Raw genomic sequence first — 22,261 nt, 5'->3', positions numbered from 1 at the left:
TTTATTCTTGTGTCAGGAGTTTTTCAAAGTTACTTGCAAATTAAATGTATGAAGTTGAATGTAATGTTTCTCTATTCCACGTTAAGCGTTATAAATGGTCGCCTGTCTAGCATTATCTCTTAAATGATCTAGTGTCCATCGAATGTACACTATATTTTTTTTCTATTCGAAATAGATTGAAAAAAATATTGGAATGGCCGGTAAATGAACTCGGATTGCCCTATCAAATTTAGCGTCGTAACCACTGCAACCACATAAACCATGTCGGCGATTATGGTCAAATAGATTATACTTGCCAGTTGCCAGTGTTCGTTCTTTCAGTGGCCATACCTCACAGCTCACAGCTGTAGTAAGTGATACTTTTCACTACAGTCGCATATATCCTCTTTTTATTTCCTTAGCTGATGGATTGATCCCATAAATTGCTGCTTAACATTGTGATGGCTTTTCTCCCTGACGTATTTCTCTCTCTTATGGCTTTGTCTACTTTATTACTGCATTTAATAATTATAGTCGTGTATTAGTAATACATAGTTTTTTTTTTAGTTACGGAGAAGAAAAAATGAGAATCCATAGTGTGACGCCAACATCTAGTTTAGTGGAATCATCCAGCAGTGACGATTCAGACAGTTCTGATAATACTCAGCACAATCTAAACAAAAAAGTTCACAAGGACAAAATTATTATTTATTGGTTATGCTATCGAGAAGGCTTGCAGAGAACCTTACTACTAACTCAAGAATTGAGAATTTATAATAAAGTCTTGGAGATGTTTCTAGAAAAGTGTCAAATTGAAGGTTTAATTGCTCTCTCAGGCGTTGGATTATCGATATTCACCTCCGAAAATGATACGAAAGAGCACATATATGCAACTATCAGTGACAACCCTGCCATCTGGGAGGTAAACGTTGGTCAAAAGTGGAAAACTCTAACGCTAGAATTGGCTTCATGGGTCGAAGATAAATACAGGCTTCACTACAAAAAATGTCAGTTAAAAGAATATGTTCACATAGATTTCGAAAAGATGTACATGTTAAAACCATTCTTTGCTGAGTTACGACGAAGCTATTGCCCTGCGGTGTATTTCCACTTCAGGAAATCCCAGAACTACCAGTATTACAATTTAAGATTACAATCCCTACAGATAGACAATAAGCAAACGAATAACATAGTTTTTCATCCCTTGCCAGCTCAAAATATCAAAGATAATACTCCATTCGCCGAAATTTGTGTATCCAAGCTATCCTCTAAAACAGCTAGCGTCTACAGATATATTAAATTTAACATAGGTAGTTTCTTTTTGAACATAGAAAATGATTTATTTTTGCAAATTTGTAATCTTCTTAAGAAAACAAGAAAATTCACCGATGAAGATTCTGGAATCTACGTCAATGAAATTAAAGCCATACACAAATCCATCACGGCCAGAAATAACGTAAGTACTATTTTATTATATATGTATATATACGGGGTTTAAGACGGCCTATGCCGCATCCCCACACCTAACCGCCATCTATTCCTATCCTGGATGTCCTCTTCCTCCAAATCTCGACGTTCCATGGCTTTTCTTACCCTCTTTCTCTTTTGGTCTTGGTCTTACCATATTTCTCTTACCTGGGGGTTTCCACTTTAATAATTTTTTGGCCAAGGCTACTCATCCATCCGAAGCACGTGACCAAACCACTTCAAGCTCATCCGCTCTATTCTGTCCACTGCAGTGTCTTGGGCGTGCATTCATCTTCGGATTTCAGCTTCAGATTTCATCTTCGTACAGCTCCATGATATTTAAGCTCATTCACCGGCTTTATACAGGGTGTCCAGAAACTCTACCGACAAACGAAGACAGGAGATTCCTCAGGTAATTTTAAGACAATTTAACCCAATTCACCTAGTCTGAAAATGCTTCCTAAGGGAGTTAGAGCTCTTTGAAGATGGCGTCATGTAATTAGTTTTTTACCTGCAGAACGCTTCTATTTAGAAAAACGAAAATTGGTATGCATATTTACTTTCCAGAAATGAATCGACTCCATCTATTGCGAATTTCTAGTACCGGTCATAGGCGTCCGTTTTATGTAGGGCAACGGTTATTTTATCGTCTAACTTTTTTGTCTTTAATTTTTAAGCATTTCTGACTCTGAATTATTAAATTTTGAGGTATTCTAGTACTAAAAGGTACTCTTACTTTAAGTCGATAGGATACACCGTTTTCTAGAAAAATCGATTTGAAAATTTTTCGTTCTTTGAATTTCAAAAAAAAGATTAAAAAAAACTATTTAGAAAGATGAAGACTGGTACATTTATTTATATTCCAGAGATTAATCGATTTCATTAATGGCGAATTTCTAGTACCGGTCATAGGCTTCCGTTTTGGGTAGGTCAATAGTTATTTTATAGCATAACTTTATTGTCTTTAATTTTTAAGTATTTTTGACACTAGATTATTCAATTATGAGATATTCGAGTACTAAAAGTTACTCTTGCTTTAATTTGGTAAAATACATCGTTTTCTTTTTTTAATTTTTTTCAATTTTTTTTCAAATTCCCAAAACTAAAAACTTTCAAATCGATTTTTATAGAAAACGGTGTGTCCTAACGACTTAAAGTAAGAGTACCTTTTAGTACTAAAATACCTCACAATTTAATAATCCAGTATCAAAAATGCTTAAACGTTGAAGACAAAAAAGTTATGCTATAAAATAACCGTTGCCGTATCCAAAACGGACGCCTATGACCGGTACTAGAAATTCGTAATGGATGAAATCGATTCATTTCTGGAAAGTAAATATGTATAGAAATTTTCGTTTTTCTAAATAGAAGTGTTCTGGAGGTATTTAAGAAAAACTAATTACATGGCGCCATCTTCAAAGAGCTGTAGCTCCGTTAGGAAGCATTTTCGGACTAGGTGAATTGGGTTAAATTGTCTTAAAATTATCTGAGGAATCTCCTGTCTTCGTTTGTCGGTAGAGTTTCTGGACACCCTGTATATGTTTTTGTTTTATTCTGTTTTTGTGACATTAACGTTTAAACCCCATTTCGACACCTGATATGAAAAACATTGTATCTCCACTTACAATGTTTTTCAACTATGGCTTAAATAGCATCTATAAACGATAACCTTCAATTTGGTCTAAGAACTTTTATCCTATCTTATGTAATTATAAAGTTATTTAACAAAATAACCTCATTGTAAGTGCAAATTTTTGATCACTGGGTGGAAAAAACATTGTAACCAATGTTACAATATTAAATTTTTTTATTATTGATGAAAATTTTTTAATAAAACATTGTAACATGGGATACAATGTTTTTCTCGAAACATTTATTGAGTAAGTTTTTATAACTGCATTGTAAGTTGTGATACAAGAAAGCAAGGTAGTGAAATATTACGATGAACAACATTGTAAGTCAATATAGTCAGGAGGTAAATTTTATATTATTAACTGCTAAGCATAGTAAGCAAGCCTCAAATCGTAAAAACTCACATAAAAATACTAGTTTAGAATTTCAAACAAAAATAATAACACCTATATCATTCACTGCTTAACTAACTTCTACTGATGAAACTCAGATGATCAATGGTCACAGTGGATTGCACGCTCAAGATACATCGACAGTGGAAAATTCTACATGCACCGAAGATACAAGTTCACCATTAGATACGTCTGCTAAGAAAAAACAATACCTCAAGAAGAAAAATCTTGGAAGGAAGAGACAAAGGGATCCTAGTGTTTGGAAAATGAATGTCTTGAAGAAACTGAGGAACTCTGGCCAAGAATATACTGGCAAAACTGGAAAATTATCGAAAATTAGAGAACTGGGACCTGGATGTAACTATAAATGTATCAGAAAATGTAAATCGAAATTATCTGAAAATGATAGACTCAATTTATTTAATAATTTTTGGGTAATGGCTGATCATGACCAACAAAGCGAATATTTATGTAGATATGTTCTCAGACAAGAGAGTAAAGTTGCCAAGCTAAAAGAGTCCAGAAAACACTGGACATATGAATATAATTTGCAGTTGGCAGAACACTGACTTCAAGTTTGTAAGAAAAGATTTTTGGACACTTTTAACATAACAGATATGTGGTTAACTACACTATTCAAAAAAATTGATAGTCATGAAGGCGGAGGCCGTATACCTGGAGATATGCGTGGTCGCCACAAGAACAGGGCAAATGCTGTAGACGAAAGTATTAAAAATTCGATTCGTGCGCATATTAACTCTGTCCCAGCAAAAGAATCCTATTACGTAAGGCAAAGAACAAGTAAGAGGTATTTTGATGAGTCTTTAACTTTTCCCAAATTGTATTCACTATATAATGAATGGGTGTTAGAGAATCACCCATGCGATAAACCAACCACCAAAAGTCAGTACAGAAACATATTCAATACTGAGTTTAATATCGGTTTTTTGCACCGAAAAAAGATGTGTCTTACTTGCAATCTACATAACACTAAAGCAGAGAAAGACCAAATAGAAAAAGAATATGCTTTACATATTGCAAATAAATGTGTTGCACGTGAAGCCAAAAATCGCGATAAAGAGGTTTCTAAGAAAACAGAAACGGTTGTAACTGCCTGCTTTGATTTGCAAAAAATATTAACTACGCTCCAATCAGAGGTATCATTGTTTTATTATAAAAGGAAGTTTAAAGTGTATAACTTTACTATCTTTGATCTTGGATCTGCGGAAGGCGATTGTTATGCATGGGATGAAACCACAGGTAAAAAGGGACCTAATGAAATAAGTAGTGCGCTATTTGATTTTATTAAGAGAAAAGTTGCTGGTGGAGCATTCGAATTTAGAGTTTATTCAGATTGTTGTGGAGGACAAAATCGAAATCGAATAATATTTTTAATGTATATTTATGCACCTAAGATCATGAATATTAATATTACACACACGTTTTTTGAGGTGGGCCACTCTCAATCTGAGGGTAATTCAATGCACGCCCTTATTAAGCGAAGAAAAAAGAACCAAGTTGTTCATGTACCACAACAGTGGTATACACTGATAAGGTGTGCTAAAGTCACAGGAAAACCATACGATTTGAAAGAAGCCAAAATGACATCTTGGAATTTAAATCAATGTTAAAGAAAATGCCGAATTGGGATTTAGATATAGATAAACGCCAAGTTTTCTGGTCGAAAATACAATACTTAAAAATATATAAAGAACAACCACATATTAGTTTTCAGTACGATCTTATTTCTGATCAATTATCGTTTATAAACTTAGAATGCAAACCAAAATCGAGCAAAAGGGCTACCAAATCCAGGAATAAAAATATACACGATTTATAGGAAGTACAAATTCCTTTAGCATATAATGGGTTACTTCCCATAACCACTTCAAAATAAAAAGATCTTGTTGCTTTGTGCTCTGGTAAAGCTATACCAGAGCAATATTGCAGTTTTTATTTAAATCTTCCCCATTCTCAACAAACTGAATATTCGGATGATGACTCTGAATAAAAGTTTACAAGGGGTTCATTTTGTTTATTTTTTAATAGAATATAAACTGTTTTATAATTTGTAAATGTTCATTTTGTAATAAATAAATCTAAAAGATATTATTTTATTTACCTACTTCTTGTTAGTATGTATGACGTAAATTCTTAAATACTACTTGTCTGAGCAAAAAATCACGTTTCAAGTAAAACCAATAAAATAAATTAATTATAATCTCTTTATTTGGATATTTACTGATTAGTTACAATTTATATCCACCTAACCAAAGAAACATACCGTGTTGAAATATCATTGTATGAACCACTTACAATGATTTTCACCTAAAATTCTGAAAAAATTTGCTATTGTAACTCGACCTAAATCAGGACCAGTAACGTTGACAACAATGTGATATGTAAAAGTGAAAAGCTGAGAAAAAGTTATAAAATATGGATTAAGAACATCACAAAAAATGTAAAAGCTGACCCAGTAAAAAAATAAAATGTTTTGGAAATTTCTTTAAATCGCTCTCCTGTAAACTAAGCAAAAGTGAGTTACAATGTTTTTCATATCAGGTGTCGATTTATTGTATGCTGCATATAGACCAGTTAACATAATTCAAAGTCGAATGAGTCTTCAGCAAGTATAGCCTGATCATCGTCGAAATGGGTATTAAAGAGACAGTCGTTTCCAATGTAAAGACCTGTACGTCTATCGCTTCTCTTCCATTCCTTTAGAATAATTTTAAGAGATAAATTAAACAATAGTGAGGAAAGACAGTTTTATTTCTTATGTGTATCTTATGTCGTCAATGTAGTCTAGTTTGCTAAAAGTATAGTTTTTACGGTCCTATTTGGACAAATATAAAATCGGACAGTTGTCTGAGCCTTTGTAAAGCCAGGATCGAACGTAACGTGTGTACCGGTTAACGGTTGATGAAGAAAAATAGATCATAGAAAAGACCAAATCAAAAAACGGCCACCAACGGACTAACGCCACGTGAAATACCGTTCTTCACCCTAATATTTGCGATTTACGGTCCACAAAATAAAGCAGAACTGCCGATTTATGATAGGCGCGGGCAGTCCCGTCATTTGTCGGTAAATCAACATTGTTTGAAGGAAGATCGGAAGCTGATGCACATTTATTTATCTCTCCAAGCTTTCCAACGAGACTAGAGGCTGCCACTATCAGTGTCATGATAATATTATTATGGGGTGGTCTAACGAAGTTGTGTTGGAATTGTTATCATTGTTTGAAGACAAACCATGTATTTAGAATCTACGAAATTTAAACCATAAATTTGTTTTTTTTTGACGTGAGATACATTGTTTTGAATATGGTAGTTTTGCTTAATCTTAATTTTAAAATATTGTCTTTCTGTCATTATAAAGTCCAACAGAATTTAGTCCAAGTGGAACTTAGTTTTCTTAACTCCACAATTCAAGTTACACAATGATTACTTCAAGTTACAAGTCCACAATGATTACTAGAAACTGATTTATTTCAGGAAACACCACCTATAAACAAATCTTACATAGAATATTTAATACTTAATAGCTTCGGTGTTCAACTCAATATTTCCAATAAACTTCAGATGAGTTTGTCAGGATCCAAAGGCCCATTATATAGAGTTCTGGATTATTTGTTCCCATATAACTTATCGCCTTATATGCCAATGGAGGGTGTTCACCACAAGTAAGTAAAACAAATTAACGTGTCGAAAAATAAAACGGGGGAGTGCCGACAGAAGTGACTACCTCTTACAACACGTTTTTACTATAAGTGGGCTAATGAAATTTTGTATCTGCTAGTTACTTACTCAATTATATTTTTATAATAACACGTGATTTTCAGAAATTCAAGAAGACACCAACTTTAATCTAATACTATTTTTTAATATATTGTGTCTATCTGTATTTGTATCTGTAGAGTAGGGAGGGTGAGTCAAGTACCACAGAACTTAGGACACAACTGACCCATTGTGCATCCTTCCAGAAAGCTGTCGTCCTTAGCTCATTGTCCATCCTGCCATTTCCAGAAAGGTGGACGGACAAGTCATCAGGGGACACCTTATGTGGGCAGGTGTAGGTTAGGGATAGCCGAACGCATACTCTCGTATTGACAATAACTCCAGAAATTCACGTAGGATATGCTCGGCAGTTTTGTCGTCTCGTTTACACTTTATGCACAGGGGTGTGTCTACTAGCTTTAATGAGTGTATGTGTTTGCTTAGTTAACAATGACCAGTTAAAAAACCAACGTGTCAAGTGTAGGTTTTTCCTGGTTATTTCCAAGTATTTTCTGACTTCCCAAGGTTCTTTAGTGTTACCTTGTCAAGTCTACATCGTTGCTCTTCCTTCCATCCTTTCACGGTTTGCGTCTGAGGGTGCCATATAGCCAATTCCGCGATTGCTGTAGTTGCTCCGCCGCAAAGACCACCAGGCCCTAAGAGTTTAAGGCCTGCCGCCTTTCTAGCTAACTGGTCAGCAATGTGGTTGTTTTTATTTCCATTGTGCCTTTGAATCCTCCTCAGGATAATGCTGTTACCATCCGAAGGTTGGGCTAGTGACTCATGGCACTCCATTACTAACCCTAATGTGACACATGGTCTATTCAGGGTTAATAGCGCTTCTCTACTGTTTGTGCAGATTATTAAGATTTTACCGGCTATACCTATCCCGCTATCTCTTTTGCGACTAGACAAACCAGCCAGTTCAATCTGGACTACTCTGGCATTTTTGCCCATACCCCACTCTAGACTTAGTTTCAGTGATCTGGAGTATATCCGGCATCCTGAGCCTTTTTCCATTTTGGAGCAATCGTTGAATATATATGCAATACACGTTTGCCGTGTTTGACTCTCAGTTGTCTTGTTTCGATTTTGTAGGGTTTGTCGAAGATCAACTTAGGTTTAATTGAGTCACAGCCTGCCGTAGTAGGGGTAGCGTGTCAGCTCTCCCCGCCAGAAACGTCATCTCAATTGTCCTATTCCTACGTCAAGGTTTGCACCCGCTGAGCGAAATCGCATCATTGTCACCAGCGCCACACCTTTGATATATAGTGCGGCCTATATGTGAAAAAATTGCACATTTAATGATACACGCATATAATTTGGACCACATATACTACACATATAAAGATTCAAATTTAGATATGAAGCCATGTCAGATTTTGCCTTTTACAAAAATGGCGGGCATTCAAAATGGCGGCTATACATGTTTGTTTCATAGTAGGTACCTACCATAACTTTTGAACGAAAAGTCCGATTTCAACCAAATTTGGTGTATAGGTTCCTTTTTTGATTTACAAGATGGATGTGGTGAACCAGAATAATCGGTTTACCAGAAGTTGTGTTTTTACTGGTTGTTTATGTAAAAATATGTTTTTTTTTAAATTTTTTCCCTCTGCATATATTAATTTTTCAAAAAGGTAATACCGCAATTGAAAATAACGTAAAAATATTTTGTAGAAAATATTTTGAACATTTTAGTTATGTTAACTATCATTTAATAAATGCCTACCGTATCTTCACATGTACCTATGTGTGGCAGATTCGTGCAAATATAAGAATTATTGTGCATTTAATCGTAGAACCATATAATTTGGACCACATATACTACACACATCAAGGTTCAAATTTAGATATAAGGCTATCTCAGATTTTACCTTTTACAAAAATGGCGGGCATTCATAATGGCGACTATACATATGTGACTAATAGCACGATAAATTTTGAACGAAAAGTCCGATTTAAAAAGTTCAACCAAATTTGGTATATAGGTTCTTCTTTTGATGTGTAAGACCAAAGTCTTGAACCGGAAGAATCGATTTAGCAGAAGTTGTGTTTTTCCTGATTTTTATGTAAAAACATGTTGGTTTTTTACCAATTCTTTCACCCTGTATGTATTAATTTTTCAAAAAGATAATACCGGCATTGAAAAGAGAGTAAAAATATTTTTTAGGAAATATTTTGAACTCTTTTTAGTTAAGTATGTTAATTACCATTACCAATTAATAAATGCACAACGTACCTTCACATGTACCTATGAACCTATGTGCGGCAGATTCGTGCAAATAATACAAAAATTATTGTGCATTTAATGGTAAAAGCATATCATTTTGACCACACACACTACACATACAAAGATTCAAATTTAGATATGAGGCCATCTCAGATTTTGTCTTTTACAGAAAAGGCGGGCATCAAAATGAATCTGACGCACACAGGTACATGTGAAGATACGTTATGCATTAAGTAAATGGTAATTATTATAACTAAAAAGTTCAAAATCTTTCCTAAAAAATATTTTTACACTTTTTTCAATGGCGGTATTACCTTTTTGAAAAATTAATATATACAGGGTGAAAGAATTGAAAAAAAACAACAGATTTTTACATAAAAAAAAACAGTAAAAACACAACTTCTGGTAAACTGATTCTTCCGGTTCAAGACCTCGATCTTATTCATCAAAAAAAGAACCTTGATTTCAAATTTGGCTAAAATCGGACTTTTCGTTCAAAAGCTATCGTGCTATTACTCACATATGTATAGCCGCCATTTTGAATGTTCGCCATTTTTGTAAAAGGCAAAATCTGAGATGGCCTCATATCTAAATTTGAACTTTTGTAGGTGTAGTATATTGTAACGAAAGAAAACTCTTGATCGGCGCCCGTAATAGTAAACAACAAGAGAATGACGTAATCTAATCTTCGCGGCGAGAATCCCGAGAATTCTGGAAGGTAAATCACGTGGGCGTGCTGACAGACAAATGGATCGACTGGTATAGAGATGGGAGATATCGAGATGGGCGCGGATATTTCTGGAATGTTCCATTATAACTTTATCGCATATATAAATACGGCAGATTTGTAAATAGGTTTGGTGTATAATATAAATTCGTCTGTACAGTTATATAAATAAAGTCGTATATAAATACGAAATCGCTCGTTTTATTACATTGATGTCCGGTGTGGAGTGTAAATAAATGAATAGTGAAAAAAAAAGACTTTTGAACTTTATTCGTCGGGAATAATCAGAGTGCGTTAATTGTTCGGTATTCGGAAAGACTTTTAAAAGACATTGTGAAAAGTACGTGTGTGCCGACTAAAGATGTTGCTAGAAGAACTTTCGCTAAAACAGCTCCGTGAACAATTAGAAGAGTACGAGCAAGATGCCAGTGGGTCCAAGAAAGTCCTGAAAGAACGACTCGAGGAGGTCCTCAAGAAGAATGGAGATGACCCAAAAACGTTCCACTTCCAGTCAGCAGAACAAGCGATCTTATCGAAATTCGAAAGTGTTTCTCAAAAGATCGATGAAACGTCTAAGATAAGTCTAAGTCTTTCTCAAAAGATCGATGAAACTTTTATAAAGAACAACGAGAAACTTGAAGAAGTTAGTAGAAAAAGCGACGAGAAATTCGAGAACGTTGCTAAAAAATTTGACGAGACTTCTCAAGTAATTAAAGAAGTTTGTAGACAGAGCAACGACAAATTTGAAAGTGTTTCTCAAGTAATTAAAGACGTTTGTAGACAGAACGACGAGAAATTTGAAGAAGTTTCTAGAACATTCGATAAGATGCAGAAAATTGTAGAGACCGTAGAAGAAAAGATCAAACAGCTAGAGAGCAGGATAACCGATATAAAAGTACAACCATCAGTTAATGCAGCAGCGTTAGATCCTTTAGTGAAAGATGAACTACCGAGAGACGAAACGTCGCATAATATGAGATTCAAATTACCACCATTTGATGAAAAGTCCTCTTGGTCCATATATCTTAGACAGTTTGAAGCTATTGCGACCGCCAATCATTGGACCGAACAAGAAAAGGCTGTTTCCTTGACTGCTGCTTTACGAGGTGATGCTTCAGATATATTAAGGTCAATTCCCAAGGGTCAAGAAAATTGTTACCAGACCTTGTTCACTCGTCTAGAAAAACGCTATGGAGATGCCCATCTACAACAAGTATACAAACCACAACTGCGAAGTAGAAGTCAACGAGCAAGTGAGAATCTGCAAGAATTTGAAGCAGATGTGGCTCGTGTGGTGCAGTTGGCTTATCCAGAGGTGCCAGACAGCGTTTTAGAAGAAATTGCAGTAGATACCTTCGCCAATGGGCTGAAAGATAATGAACTACAGAAAGCTTTACGACTAGCAAGACCGAAAGTTTTAGATGAAGCACTTGCTATTGCATTGGAACACGAAACGGCTAGTCAAACTTCACGAGGCCATAGAGTAAGAACCATTGAAGAAAGTGACGAACACAACGATGAACATCTGGAGGAAATGATACGGAGAGTATTAAGTAATCAGATGCCAAAGAGACGCGAGCCTAGATGTTGGAATTGTGGAGACGTAGGCCACATTCGTCGTAATTGTAAGAGGATCGTACAGCCGTCGGAAAACTAGAGCGGGTCAACACCAAGGGGCAACTGCTGACCTCGAGAACTAGAGCCCCATAGTAACTGTCAACCTTACGTCCTCCGGTGGAATCCACAACTTATACATCGAAGGTCGTATCAGTAATAGATGTAGATCATTTTTGGTGGATACAGGTGCAACGAGAACTATCGCACGTCCAGATGTAGTACGAGACCATAATAAATTATCACCTGCAACAGTAAAGCTTAGAACAGCGACTGGTGAGCTAATTAATACATATGGCGAGGCTAATATGTCAGTATCCATTGGCCAGACCACAGTTGAACATCAAGTATTAATTGCCGAGATCTCCGACGAATTCATATTGGGAATGAACGTACTAAGGAAAGTGGGGGCAATATTGGATGTTCAAAATGGAGTTCTCAAGATCAATTGTGAAGAGTTGCCTTTTCACGACGACAAAGAAGATGTCATCCGCTTACTTACTACATGCGACGTAACCATACCCGGTAATAGTGAGAAAATTCTTATGACCATGCTTGATGGACACTGCCGAGAGGGAAGTTTAAGGATGGTCGAAGATGTGGATAATGTCGAGTTCCTAACGGCGAAAACTTTGGTAAAAGTTCGAGATGTCATCCCTGTAAGAGTTATGAATTTAAGGGAAACTGCTATCAAGTTAAGTAGAGGAGCTTTGTTCGGACAGTATGTTCCCGTGGCTTCAATTTGCTCTGTGAATACCAATGAGAAATCATCGAAGGCGAAGTATCCAAAGGAGCTTGTTGAGATGATCATTGAAAGATGCCAAGATCTTGATCATGAACGAACGGAAAAAGTGACGTCTATGCTGATAGAGTATCAAGATGTTTTTGCTATTGATAAGAAGGATAAGGGCAAAACAAGCATAGTAACGCACAAAATAAATACCGGAGACGCTCAGCCAATCAGACAACGGCCTAGACGACTTCCATTTGCGAAAAGAGATGAAGCCGAAGAGATTATCAAGGATATGGACAAACAAGGGGTAAATGAACTATCGAACAGTCCATGGACATCACCAGTAGTTCTGGTAAAGAAGAAAGATGGTTCAACGTGTTTTTGTATCGACTACCGCCAGCTCAATGCGGTAACAAAAAAAGATAGTTATCCTTTGCCCAGAATAGACGATACATTGGATACTCTCTCCGGTTCTCGTTGGTTTTCCACACTCGATTTAAAAATTGGATATTGGCAAGTAGACATGGAGCCAGCCGATCGGGAGAAAACCGCATTTTCGATAGGATCAGGGCTTTGGCAGTTTACGGCTATGCCGTTTGGTTTATGTAATGCCCCTGCCACATTTGAAAGATTAATGGAGGCAGTTTTAAGAGGTCTAACATAGAAAACATGCCTGGTTTACTTAGATGATGTAATCGTGGTTGGAAGGTCCTTTGATGAACATTCCAAGAATCTAATAGAAGTCTTTCAACGATTGAGGGCAGCGAACTTGAAGTTAAGTCCGAAGAAATGTCACATGTTTCGACGAGAAGTTAAGTACCTAGGACATATTGTATCGAGTAATGGTGTAACAGTTGATCCTGAAAAGATTGAAGCAATTAAAGATTGGCCAGTACCAAAAGATAAACATGAAATTAGAAGTTTCCTTGGCTTATGTACATATTACCGACGATTTGTCAAAGGATTTGCCAATATCTCCAAGCCCCTAACAAAGTTGACGGAGGAGGGCAAAGAATATACATGGAGTGAAGAGTGCCAAAAAGCTTTCGAACAACTACAAATGGCTCTGATCAGTGCACCGATATTAAGCTACCCGGGACAGGCAGGAAAATTTGTTTTGGATACCAATGCTAGCAACAGTGCCATAGGAGCTGTTCTCTCCCAAATCCAGGATGGACAGGAAAAAGTCATCGCTTATTTCAGCAAAGTCCTGTCGAAACCAGAAAGAAACTATTGCGTTACCAGAAGAGAACTGCTGGGTGTAGTGAAGGCTTGCGAACATTTCCATAAATACTTGTATGGCAGAAAGTTCCTTCTTCGCACCGATCACGCTGCTCTAAAATGGCTCATACAATTCCGTAATCCAGAGGGCCAGATGGCAAGATGGTTAGAACGATTACAAGAATATGATTACGATATAGAACACAGGGCCGGAAGAGTTCATTCAAATGCTGATGCCCTTTCGAGACGACCATGCAGTGCAAATTGTAATCACTGTGCCAAATTAGAGGAACGATTTTGCCCCGTGAGACGAACCACCGTAATTAATGAGCAATGGCAGCCCCAACAGTTACAAGACGCCCAGGAGGATGATCCATGTATAAAAAGAGTATTGGGTTGGATGCGGCAAGGTGAGAGACCTAGTTGGCAGAACATTAGTGCATGTAGTCCAGAAGTCAAGGCCTACTGGAGCCAATGGAATTGCCTGGTACTAAAAGATGATCTTCTGTACAGAACCTTTGAGAACGATGATGGTACAGAATCGAAGCTTCAGTTGATTGTACCTAAAAGTAAAGTGTCAGAAGTATTGCGTCAGTTGCATGACGGTACATCAGGTGGACACTTTGGTATTACGAAGACTCTGCAAAAGGTTCGAGAACGGATCTATTGGGTGAACTGTAAAGATGATGTAAGAAGATGGTGCCGGAAATGTGAACTGTGCATCCGGTAATGGTCCAGTTGGTAAAAAGAGAGCACCCATGAGACAGTACAATGTTGGCAGTCCTATGGAAAGAGTAGCAATCGACATTGCAGGTCCATTTCCAGAAACCGATGCTGGAAATAAATACATCCTGGTAGCCATGGATTATTTTACGAAATGGACCGAGGCCTATGCATTACCGAATCAAGAAGCTGCTACCGTTGCAGAGGTACTTGTTAGAGAATTCTTCAGCCGATTTGGTGTTCCCTTGGAGATCCACTCCGACCAAGGGCGAAACTTTGAGTCAGCTCTTTTCCAAAACTTTTGTAAATTGATTGGTGCCAATAAGACCAGAACAACACCCCTGCATCCTCAATCAGATGAAATGGTCGAGAGGATGAACCGAACGATGGGTAAACACTTGTCCAAAGTTGTGTCTGAACATCAGCGAGATTGGGACCAACACATTAATTTATTCCTGATGGCCTACCGCTCGGCCGTAAATGAAACTGCAGGTCAAACACCAACCTGCCTGATGTTGGGTCGTGAAGTTCGTTTGCCCTGCGACCTAGAGTTTGGCTGCAGACCTTCCGAGGAACATGTTGCAGGCGAAGAATACGTCGACCGCCTGAAGTTATGAATGAACAACATTCATGAATTTGCCCGACAACACATCCAGATAGCCAGTGACAGAATGAAAGATCAATATGATTCTCGCTGCAAGAATGAAAGCTTCGAAGTAGGTGATCTTGTCTGGCTTTATAATCCCCAACGTCGTCGAGGCTTGTGTCCTAAACTGCAAAGACAATGGGAAGGTCCGTATGAAGTTAAGAAGAAAATAAATGACGTAATATACAGAATTAAGAAGTTGCCAAACGGTAAACCAAAAGTTATTCACATAAATCGTCTTGCACCATATGCTGGCTCAAATGAAACAGAAGAGGCCTGAGTCCTCCAACAGGAGATGAAAGACGCCGCACAGCCAAGTTTTAATCAATTTATGTCAAATTACGCAGCGAGAAAGAGTGCTAGATTCGGCGTGACCACAGAAGTTCAGCAAGATCTGTTTGGTGTTCCAGAAAACGTCTCTCTAGCCCACTGTGTTGCCCAAGACCTCGAGATGACTAAAGGAATCTCGTCCGGATTCAATAGAAAGTTCGGCCGCCTGGACGAGTTAAGAAATCAACAACCTAAAATTGGAAGAGTACTGCGATTGGAAGATGGTCGTCGATCTTTGCTGTATATGGTGACCAGGAAGTCTTATACGGACACGCCAAGCTACGAGAACATATGGCGTGCTCTAACTAATTTGAAGAAAATCGTGTGTAATTATGACATCAAAGATTTGGCTTTACCAAAAATAGGCCATGCAGTAGAAAATCTGGATTGGAAGATTGTGAGAAGCATACTTGAAGTGGTCTTCAGAGAAACTGGCGTACAAATCACTGTGCGTTGCATGAACCCGAAGATGTCGTACCCTTCAAAGACAGTAGACTGTTATTTCTTATTGAAGGGTGTATGCAGAGCTGGAGAGTCGTGTAGATTCCGCCATCCTGGGCCTTCATGTAGAGTTGCTGATCGGGACGCTCAGATCTTAAGAGGGGAGCAGTGTAACGAAAGAAAACTCTTGATCGGCGCCCGTAATAGTAAACAACAAGAGAATGACGTAATCTAATCTTCGCGGCGAGAATCCCGAGAATTCTGGAAGGTAAATCACGTGGGCGTGCTGACAGACAAATGGATCGACTGGTATAGAGATGGGAGATATCGAGATGGGCGCGGATATTTCTGGAATGTTCCATTATAACTTTATCGCATATATAAATACGACAGATTTGTAAATAGGTTTGTTGTATAATATAAATTCGTCTGTACAGTTATATAAATAAAGTCGTATATAAATACGAAATCGCTCGTTTTATTACAATATGTGGTCCAAATTATATGCTTCTACCGTTAAATCCACATTAATTCTTATAATATGTGCACGAATCTGCCACACATAGGTACATGTAAAGATACGTTGTGCATTTATTAAATGGTAACGAACATAACTAAAAAGTTCAAAATATTTTCTAAAACATATTTTTACGCTCTTTTCAATGGTGGTATTACCATATTGAAAAATTAATATATACAGGGTGAAAAAATTGAAAATAAATGATTTACATAATATAAAATAGTTTTACATAAAAAACAGGCGTTCATAGACAATATATGCTCTTTTAGCTCCTATTTAAGTGGGAGTTCCATTTAAGTGGGAGCTCCTTAACTTCCTGTCTAGGGTAATACCAAGGCATTTCACCTCTTCAGAATTGAGGCTGTAATTTAGAATCCTAGGGGGTATTAAACTCGTGATCGTTCTTTTTCTGGTGAATAGGACCATCTCTGTCTTCTTTGGATTTATAGACAGTGAGTCAGTGAGTGTTCCTTACACCATTATATTGTGTCTGTTTTGTTTTTTACCTATCTTCAACAACTTTACATATTGTAAGTCCTAGTATTTTTTGAAACGTCACTCCTTCGTTAGGCATTACTCTTACGAGAAATGCTCGCCATTGCATTTGAAACTAGATATAAATGGCCAAAATGCAAAATAAAGCAAAAAGATATGAATGGACACACCTAAGGGAGGGTTACATCCGACGATGGATGGAATAGCTATTGATGATGATAATGATGATAAATGGTAAAGTTTGTTTTTAGGATTTCGTCAGTAGAACAGGTGGATATTTGCGACACGCTGAATAACGCAGTATCAAATTTATTTGACCAAATATACACACAGTTTTTACAACAATACTACTCGCATGTGCTTGGACTCCAGGTGCTAGTCAATACATTTGCAATACAACCGGCTATTGAAGTAAGTAACTAAAATTCAAAACTTTTATTTTAATTAAATAAATGCCTTATGTTTCAAGTAAAAAAATATTTTAGTATTAAGAGGCTACAGTAGCGATCAACAGGTAGCAACAAACGCGTTCCAAGATTGCGGCTCTAACTTTGAATATTTTGTTGAGATATTTGGCACACATATTCGTAATATAATAAAGAATGGCGGTACAGAGCCCAATTTCAGAAATATGTTAGTACGTGGAAATTACTCTATAACTAAATAAATTATTGAAAAAAGGAGCCTGTACCTCCATTAAGTAGAAAAAAAATAAACTTTCTTCAATCAACTTTTTTATCCCATGCCTAGATTTTGTGTAATCTTGGAACTACTAAAATTTTTTATTTCTAACAAGAAATCGAACATATTATAACTAAATAACTAATTAGGCAACATAGAGAAATTATCACTGTCATTTTGACAAACCTGCGTCAGCTTTTCTCCAGTTTTCTTTTCTCTGCATGTTCAGTGCAGTAGTGTGTTAATTTAAGAATTCGTTTTTGTTGTTTCATAGGAAAGTAGTGTTTATTGATAGTTAATTTATTATATATTTGTTGTTGTTGTATAAGTTGTTGGCCTCTTTGAAAGAATAGATTGTTGTTAATTGTGAGTTTTAGTTATATGTAGGTAGGTAAGTATATTTTACGTAAAAATATTTCGAATTCTAATGCGAGTATATAAAGTTTTAGGAGTATTTTTTATTCTAAAAATATTATCAATAGTGTATCAAAATGGAAAAAGTAAATCAAACGAAAAATAAAGTGAAACTTTCCATGAAAAAGTAAATTAAAAACCGTGCCAAAATTATGCGAAAATCGAAATTTGTTTCGCTTCACAACAAAAAAATTATTATTCCAGATTTAGCCATACGGCTCACACTCCCTCTAAGGGAAAAATTGACTCATCCCAGATACCTACGGTATCAAAAGGATTGAGCTCTGGTGGGACTCTTTCCGTGTTATCGAGCCCTAGGTGACTTGGTATGCAGGTGTATCTCCCAAAAATTTTCGTACACATCTGGCCGTTGCCAGTAGTACTGCTTTCTGCATGGTCTTATAAAGATGTTCATTAAGACCCAGCTTTTTTATGCTTTCGAGGAGGGTCTTCGGAATGACTCCAGTAGTAGACATAACAATCGGTATCGTCTGGGTACTTTGCATTCTCCATTGTCTCCGTATTTGAATTTCCAGATCTCTGTACTTGGCGATCTTTTCAGTAAATTTAGTACGTAGATTATTGTTGTTAGGAATCGCCACATCAATGAGGGTTGTTTGTCTCGTTAATTTATTGACTAATACGAGATCTGGTCTATTATGCGCCACTGTTTGGTCTGTGAGCACAGTGCGGTCCCAGTATAGCTTGTAGTTGCCATCCTCAAGCATACTCTCAGGGACGTATTGATAATATGGGAGATGGTCGGTTTGGAGAAGTCCCAGCTTGATAGCTATCTCCTGATGAAGGATTTTTCCAACTGCGTCATGCCGTTCCTTGTACTCAGTTGCAGCAAATGCCTGGCAGCCCCCTGTAAGATGTTGGATGGTTTCTTGGGCTTGACATCCATATCGGCATCTGTCGTTTTGAACATGAGGGTCTTTGATGATATATTTCAGGTAATTTCTGGTTGGTATAACCTGATCCTGAATGGCCAGTAATGAACCCTCCGTTTCAGGGAACATCTTTCCTGATGTCAACCAGTAGTTCGACGCTATATTGTCGACATAATCTTGGCTGACCTCATTGGGATGTCGCCCGTGCAGAGGTTTACCCATCCAGGCGCGCACTTTTTCGTCCTTAGTAAGGTGGTTTATGCGAAGTTCTGCTTCCCTCAGTTTTATCGGTGTTGTGTCATCTACTGCGCAGATAGCGCGATGTAGAGTAGATGTTTCAGCCTGCATCTGAAAATAAGATCTTAAATTAGCAATTTGTTTGTCTAATTGCTCACCTATATCCATAAGTCCTCTTCCTCCTAAATTCCGTGGTAATGTCGTTCTTTCTACTGCACTTTTTGGATGGTGTTTTTGTGCCTTTGTGAGGTGCGTTCTTACTTTTCGCTGAAGATTTTCTATGTCCGTTTTTGTCCACTTAACAATGCCAAATGAATAGCTAAGCGCGGAACATGCGTAGGTGTTTAGTGCCTTAAACAAATTTCTACTATTAAGGTGTGAGCGAAGCAGCTGTTTTACCCTTCGTATAAACTCAGTAGTTATCTCTGTTTTCATTTGTTTATGGTCAATTCTCCGCGCTTGCTTTACTCCAAGATATTTATACATATCGTTTTCACCCATGGCCTCGATGTTTTGGCCATTTTGCATATCGAATCCTCCGGGCTGTACTTTTCCTCTGACTATATTTAAAATACGGCACTTGTCTAGTCCGAAGTGCATGCTAATATCATTAGAAAAAGTTTCTACAGTTTTCAGTATCTCATCGAGTTGGTTTCGAGTGGAAGCCATTAATTTCAAATCATCCATATACAATAAATGATTAAGCTTCGCCACCACATTGTTGTTATTTTTGATGCTAAAACCTGCGTCTGTGGAGTTCAATAGCTGAGATAATGGGTTCATAGCTAGACAGAACCACAGTGGACTCAACGAATCTCCTTGAAACAGGCCCCGGCTGATTGCGATATTTTCAGTTTCGATGTTATTTTCACCAGGTATTTGAAGGTGAATTCTAGTCTTCCACTCCGTAATTATATGCTCTAAAAAGGTCACTATATTATCATCGACTTTATATATTCTCAATATATCTATAAGCCATACATGCGGCACTGAATCAAAGGCCTTCTTGTAATCAATGAAGGCAGTAAAAAGATTCCTCTTTTTGGAATATGCCTGGTTAGAAATGACTGAGTCGATGATGAGTTGTTCTTTGCAACCCATGGAACCCTTAGCGCATCCTTTCTGTTGAGGCTCTATGATATTGTTCAGAGCACAGTGTTGGTAGATACGCCGGGCTACACAGGATGTGACCAATTTGTACAAAGTTGGAAGACAAGTAATTGGGCGGTATTTGGCTGGATCTTGGGTGTTATTTTGATCCTTCGGAATTAAATAAGTGGTTCCCTGAGTTAGGAATGATGGTATATCCTGCGGATTAGAAATAACATGATTAATTAGTGTTGATAAGCATTCATGAACACTCCAAAACTTCTTGAGCCAAAAGTTTTGAACTCCGTCTGGTCCAGGAGATTTCCAGTTATGAAGCTCTTTGATGGTATTTGAGACTTCTTCAGTAGTGAAGGGTTCGTAAAGGGTGGTAATGTAGTGTTGGCAGTTTTGTGTCGTTTCTTCTATCCATCCAGCATTGTTGTTAAGAGCAGCTGGCGTGGAAAGTTGATTTCCCCAAAACTCATGAATTTCTTCTTGGCTTGGGTAAGCCTTATCGACACGTTCTACAGTGGAATTGAGTTTTCGATAGAACGCCTTTTCAGAACTTTCAAAAAGAGCATTGTCGCTTTTGCGGTTGTTACTAACTTTGTACCTCCTTAGTCGTCCTGAATAAACGGAAAGCTTTTGTTTTAATGTGTCCAGACACTGATGGGCTGTGTTGTTTTCTGGATCATATCTTGAGTGTCTTGCGGTAGTCAGCATTATATCTTCAGCTCTTCTGATGACTTTTCTACTTGTTACACCTCGTATGTATTCTGTGACTATACCAATATCCTTACGTAATAATTCGATCTTTCCGAGCAGTCTTTTTTCCCAGGGTGCAATTCTGTTACCAGTTCTTTCGTTGTTAGTAACCCGTCGTGTTCTGATCTTAACGCCCATTACATTAGCAATTGCTGTTGCTGCACAGTAGATTAGCATATGCAAATATTCCAACGTGTGAGCTTCTACGACATAGTTGGGTAGGACTTCAGTGTTCACAATTTGTAACAGCGCACCTAGTTTCTTACAAGAGTTTATTCGTGGTAGCGGTGGTCTGCTAAGTGGGTTTGTTCCATTAAACTCTTGTACGGCACGAGCCATTTCGTTTGCTAGACTATCGCGCAACTCGTTGTTTTCCTGCTGTGTATTATCAGGTTGAGTTTCTGGCATGGGAATCTCAGGAGCCTGCTCATCGAGGATTTCATTAGGGACTTGATCTAAAACTTGTTCTTGGTTATTAATCTCCCGTTCGACTTCGCTTTTGATCGAATTGCGTCTAGTCTCTGGGATAAGGTTGTTCCTTATGATTACCCGGTATTGATCTGATACTCTTTGCTCCGATACTTGAATATCTGGGTACGTCCTGCAAAATTCGGCATACAGCTGTTGTCGGTAGCCGATTGTTTCTTGACCGAGGTTTGTCACCTTGTAATAGAAGCGCAAAATGTTTTCATTAATGGACACAGTCCATTTCATGCGCTGCCTCGGTCGTCCCGCTTGAGTGAGCGCCGGCTGATGATCCAGCGCAGCACCTTCGGCGGGTGGAGCTCTTGTTGTTGTTTGGCTCGCTTGTGGTTGTGGTTGTGGTTGGGCTGTAGCTGATTGTATGACAGGGGCCCGCCTCCTCAACACCCTGCCACCGACGTCCCGCATGCTGTCACGTCCAGCGCCGGCTCCAGACGTGCCCTGGCGATCCCCAGGCAGCGATCCTAAACATAAATTATTTATCTCCATTCTCATGGGTGTGCATTTTGTACCTACTGCCAGGTGTCAGTTTTTGTTCCACGGCAAGTATTCCTGCTACTCTCTGGGTATTGGCGCTACGAATACCCAGAAAGCATCCCCCATTCGCAGGGGGCCGCGCCTGATAGAAGAACTGACACAAAACTCCCACAGGACGAAATTATTATTTATTATTGTTTTATTATTAGATATTTCATGCAAATACTTTTCTAAATACCTATCTTAACATGAAATGTTCACCCATTTTGGTTTATTTTTATAAATATCTA

The 22,261-nt window shown here is 37.7% G+C and overlaps 1 protein-coding gene across 1 annotated transcript in view; it reads left to right on the top strand.

Moving 5' to 3' along the window:
* LOC126890533 (intermembrane lipid transfer protein VPS13C-like) overlaps positions 1 to 22,261 on the top strand; it is a 267,141-nt gene that overhangs the window by 201,007 nt on the left and 43,873 nt on the right. The window contains exons 28-30 of the mRNA XM_050659537.1: positions 547 to 1,435; positions 6,968 to 7,155; positions 17,184 to 17,343. Coding sequence (XP_050515494.1) covers positions 547 to 1,435; positions 6,968 to 7,155; positions 17,184 to 17,343 — 1,237 coding nt within the window. The remainder of the gene's footprint in view (positions 1 to 546; positions 1,436 to 6,967; positions 7,156 to 17,183; positions 17,344 to 22,261) is intronic.

The sequence above is a fragment of the Diabrotica virgifera genome, chromosome 8, assembly GCF_917563875.1.
Source record: "Diabrotica virgifera virgifera chromosome 8, PGI_DIABVI_V3a".
Lineage (NCBI taxonomy): Eukaryota > Metazoa > Arthropoda > Insecta > Coleoptera > Chrysomelidae > Diabrotica > Diabrotica virgifera.
Note: the sequence above shows the minus strand (reverse complement) of the source record. Positions and strands in the feature narration are given on the sequence as shown.